Genomic DNA, 5,334 nt, shown 5'->3' on the forward strand with positions numbered 1-5,334 from the left:
TATTCACAGAGTGGACGCAGTGACAGCTTGTCTGCAGGCAGGAATACTAGTTACTTCATCCCAACAATGAATGACTACCTGCAATAATGGTTTCATCTCTCACAACATGGATAATTAGGGGAAAGATTTGATACGCCGACTATTCTGCCACAACCCTGCATCAAAGTTGGAATGGAGAGCAATCAATGGAGAAGCGATCATGTCTTATAGTGCTAAGAAGTGGCGGAGCTCGTGAGAGATAAGGTGGCAGCTTCAAATGCAGATCGACGATATGCATAATTTCCTGGAAGTTTGACAATGTGCAGACTTTCTTCCATTTTGTCCCAAACCAAGAGCATTATATCCCTTGCTGAAGCATTATAATCAGCATTATAAGGCATTTTTTGGAGCATTATGGTTAGCATTATATGGACATTTTCGGAGCATTATCCGCTGGACCCTACTCGAGGGTGGTGGCGTTCCCATGACGGATGCAGAAAACTGGGCTTCCAGCCGAGTCTCACGCGAATCGTGAAATTTATTCCCGTAGCTATGCAGAAGACGTTACTTCAGTAACGTCTGGCGCTAGCCAGGGTCCACACAGCTTTAATTTGGTGTTTGTTTGTTTGTTTGTTTGTTTGTTTGTTTGTTTGTGTCACGCCTGGCGCTATCCCGTATCTGTCCCGTACCGTATCGCACAGCTGGCCATTTGCTGGCTCCCGTATCTGTCCCGTACCGTACCGTACTATCAAACACAGCTGGCTACAAACAGCTGGCCACAATATTATGTACATGTATACGACTCCCTGTGTGTTGCAACTGTGCTTGAAGGGGACTGTTGCACTTTTTGTAGCTCCGCTTTATCTGAGCTTTCAGTCGTTCCTCTTACTAGTCTTGCCAAGGGGGTGGCTCTGGGTCCACCAGAGTTGCCCCTGGCGTATTTCTGAATTTGCTGGGGCGAGGGTTCCGCGACGCGGTCGCCAAGGCAGTGTTTTTTCAGTCACGACCGTTGTCGTCCTCGTCTCTCCATTCGCGGTGGTGTAGCTGACCCCCGAATGGTTTCAAACTGCGAAGCTCGGAGGAGTACAGTGGTGGCAGAGGCATGAGCTGTGAGTGGAGATGGTTGCTGGAGATGGATGGTGATGCAGGGAGAAGAGTTACGCTACCTGACGCCGCGTGGGAAATTGTTTGAACCTGCAATTTCAGTTCGAGCGCGGTGGACTTCTAGACGATGTGTCCTCATGGCTGTTTTTCAACGCTTGGCCTATCGCTGATATCCCTGCGTGGGATGTTCTTCCAGTGGAGTCCAGGTGGGACTTCGGGTGCCCACACTCCATCACCTGGTTGATTGTTTCGGAACTACAAAAATAATTATTGTGTCCTATTTTGTGCGCATCTCTTGTCATCTCTCTTTTCTATACGTCGCACACCAGATGTACTACTATCGCCGTCTTTCTCTTGCTTTCTCTCCCTGCTTGCCGTTTTTTTGTTTCTGTTGCCACTGTCCCTCATCATACCCATGCTTGGGTGGTGGGCGGCGTGACCCGTTAATGTGGCTGCCAATACAGTACGACTCCCTGATGTATAGAGAGACTTTCTGGAAAGAAATAGGGAGACGAGGAGGAAATGAAATTAGAATGGATGTTAGTTGCGGAATAGGTGATAGGATGCGTCAGCAAAAACATACTTTGGAAGAGAGATCCCGTAGTCTCCAAAATAGGCGTGAACGGGCGAGTCAGCGCCGGTCACAGGAAACGTCGGCAGAGTGATCCCGTCGACTCCAGAACGCGCGTGCTCGGCAGAGTCAGCGCCTTCCCAGGAAACATTTCCATCAGTTCCCACAACATGCACGATGAGCTAAGAAACAAAGCATAGCGTAGGGCCCTGAGCTTCCAAGCTCTCTCGTTAATTTTTTTTATTTTTTTAAACCCTAGTGAATTTAGCGATCTACTCATTTTCGCTAAAGTTTCAAGTCGCTAATCCGCTGAGACATTAGTAGTGCACTGGTGATCCGTGAGTATAATCGCTGCAAATCGCTAAAATTTAACATCGCTAACCGGTTGACAATGGGAAAATGCTAAAATTAATATTGGCTAAAATTCCCCGTCCTATAATAGTTGGTTTAGCTGTGCTGTGTTATTGTGAGCAGCGGTGACCCCTCGTTCTTGTACCTTATGTGAAGGTGTTTTAGAGCGAATATTTGTCGATATTTTTGATTTTGGTCCGTATCTAAGGAATGCAACGTTTCTGGACCAAACTGTCATAGTGGGTTAATGAGGTCCACCTAGGGATAAAAGGAGCCCACTTTGAAAGACATCCAAATTTTGGCCATGTCCGGTGATATTTGGTTGTTACAGACATTGACTCAGTGCGGCTTTTCCTCCATAAAATACGGTACATATTTGAACGATAATTTTGACTATGTCGGGGATGCCACACTTGGAGGGAGGAAATTCTGACGGGGGTCGGTGGTGTCCCCCGGTGAAAAGGTTTAGGAAAATGGCTTGCTGTTGGGGCCCTAGAACACATTTGTAACTGTCCACACACATGCAAGCACGCGTGCATTTTACAGCTACATGTACATGTACATGTACAATGACTGGCCAAACGCAACCTGGAAGCGCCGAAGGGCCAACTGGACTAAAAAGCGCTCAAAATAAAATAATCGGTTGTCCCTCTTTGGGAACAAAATCGGTCGGTTTATCCGACAGGCGATCAAAAATCGGACAATTTCCGAAAAACCGGAGCAAGTGGCAGCCTTGCTATGTGTACATGACTTGTGTTTCTGCTTTTCTCTTTCTGTTCAGGTGACATTCGCTATGACACAGTGAACGGCGTAACCAAGGCAACACGTGGTTACATGGTGTACAACAACTGCCAGGCGTATCCCTACTACCTGATCACATATAGGAATGGTGGATAGTGAGCTGCAAACACTACTAATCCGCATGCAACACGTTAACATTGTAAATACTTACATCAGGCTGTGTTTGCTCTCTGGGAGAGAGAGTGAGAGAGAGAGAGAGAGAGAGAGAGAGAGAGAGTGGAAATGACGTTCTTTTACAAGCCATATCAAGTTCTCTATGCAGTGCCGGTGTTGAGACTGTCACACGGACGCTTGACGTGTCAATGTGTTTCTGTGATGGCCTGCTCATCCACTCAGATAGTACCGCAACTCTATTGTTTCTACTGTAGTACATTTTTTAAACAGCAACAGCTCATTCTTCTATCTTTGTAGTACATTTCCATAAATGTTCCATCCGTTGTGGCCGTCGTCTTTGAAATGGCGGTCAACACGCGCAGAACATCACACTACGAATCCTAGCTACCTACAGTTGCAAGCAATGTTTTGTCACTTTATTCTAATCTGCCTTCAGCAGTGTTTCATTGTGATCTTCTTCTGCAAACCGGTAACAGCTGATGGTAGAGTTTGATTTTTTGTCTTGCAGGTATGTCAGTAATGTTTTGTTAATACTGGTAGTAGGTTGTTTCCCGGACTTCTCGTGTGCTCTGGATGCCAGTCATCAGTCAATATACTGTTAAGTGTCAAGTCGGTGGAATAGCGCGAGCTCCAGTGTGAGGAGCGAAACCATTCTAGATTGTTTCCCATGATGTTATTGTGATAGTTATATACATGTAGTTATTGGTTGCGTGGCTGCTTTCTCTCCACTCATCCTACTCACTCAGTATATTAGTAGATTCAGTCAGAATAATGTCATGACTGGATCATATTACAGTCAGTATGCAATACCCCAGTCACGATCCAGAGTTGAAATGTGAACACGGCGATAGAGAGAGACTGAGATGCACGTTATTTCTGACGTGACGCGAAACGTTCAGCTCGCGTTATTTGGCTCGCGCATCCAAAAACACTGATGCGAGTGACCTGCCGCATACAGCTCATGTCGAAATTTGGAGTTTTACGCCATATTTGACGTGAGATTGCGTGTCACGTTGGAAATAACGTACATCCTAACCTCAGTACTAGCTGTAGCTAGTGAGTATTCCTGCATATCGCATGTTCTTTTGCTGCAGACTTTGGGAACGTGACGTGTACGAGTACCTACTGGTACATGTACAGTGCTGGAAACTGAAATCCGACCCCTGCCTGAGCGGTGCGCTCACATCGCAAACACCCAACACGGGATGGTAAAGCTACGAAACAGGGACCGCTAGGGGTTCGGATTTCAGTTGCTAGCACTGTACATAGTCAGTGTATGACCACTGCCCATGACCTGCATGCAGCATGGGGATGAGATGCTCACCGGTTCAGACCTATAGCCTAGGCTAGATCCTCTACTTCAAGAAGGGGATTGGAGGGGTGGGGGGTAACATTGGAAGCCCGGATCAGCAGCTTGTGGGCCTATTTGGTACATGTACTTCAGTAGATCTACCCCAGGGCCACGCATTTGATCGGCGCGGACTCAGGCTAGTCAGACTCAGAGTCAGGACAACGAAGCAACCACGGTCCACGGAGATCGAGGGCTTATGACCCACTGCCCAGGATATGCCACCGACAGCATAGCAGCGCGTAAAAAAAATGCTGCTTGTCTTTTTTTACTGGGTGTCGGGACCAGAGTTTTGTTATCAATGTTAGTAGTATTGTTATTGGGCAGTACAGTGTTGTACGATGTAGGCAGCCAAGCTAGGTTCTCTTAGCGAACACGGTGATGCAGACGGCAGGATGTAGAAGTAAGCAAACGACCCAGTGCTCGCTAACGTCGGTTCACGTCCTGCAGTCGTGCGTACAAGAGCTACAGAGGTGTAACCGCTTTTCAAGAAAATAATTGAATACTACTCGGTGAGTCCAGGACCAAGGAGCCCTATGCCTGTGTCACGTGATTACCAAGCAATCATTCTGCGCTTTGGCACGGTTTGGGTTTGACCGTGACCTGGTGCTGATACAACGGGTCTACGACAGGTCACAGCGAGACAGCTCACAGCGCGACAAGTCACAGCGAGACAAGTCACAGCGAGACAACTCACAGTGTCGTCAACTCACAGTCAAGACAACTCACAACCAAGACAACTCACTGCGCGACAACTCACAGTGTCGACAACTCACAGCGAGGCAACTCACAGCGTCCTTATTTTATGTAATGTTGCGATGAAGACCTGGAGTCCGTGGGGGTTGGTCCTAGTAAAAACCTACAATCATGGTATATGATAATAATAACGCGACGTTCTCGGCACTTCTCTATTTACATGCAATGCAAAGAAGAAAATAACATGTAACTCGGATGGTGAGCCAATTAAACAATTCTGAAAAGAAGAAGGCCAAAATGTTACGAGTTATGACTAACTGTCCACCAACGTAACGAGATCTTATAGAGTCAGCGAGTGCGACAAAATGTG

At 46.9% G+C, this 5,334-nt stretch overlaps 1 protein-coding gene across 1 annotated transcript in view; it reads left to right on the forward strand.

Moving 5' to 3' along the window:
* Positions 1-3,492, forward strand: part of LOC135820792 (uncharacterized) — a 38,558-nt gene extending 35,066 nt beyond the window's left edge. Inside the window, exon 14 of the mRNA XM_065333835.1 lies at positions 2,787-3,492. Coding sequence (XP_065189907.1) covers positions 2,787-2,902 — 116 coding nt within the window. The 3' untranslated portion in view covers positions 2,903-3,492. The remainder of the gene's footprint in view (positions 1-2,786) is intronic.
* The last annotated feature ends 1,842 nt before the right edge of the window (positions 3,493-5,334 follow it).

Source organism: Sycon ciliatum, chromosome 7 (assembly GCF_964019385.1).
Source record: "Sycon ciliatum chromosome 7, ocSycCili1.1, whole genome shotgun sequence".
Lineage (NCBI taxonomy): Eukaryota > Metazoa > Porifera > Calcarea > Leucosolenida > Sycettidae > Sycon > Sycon ciliatum.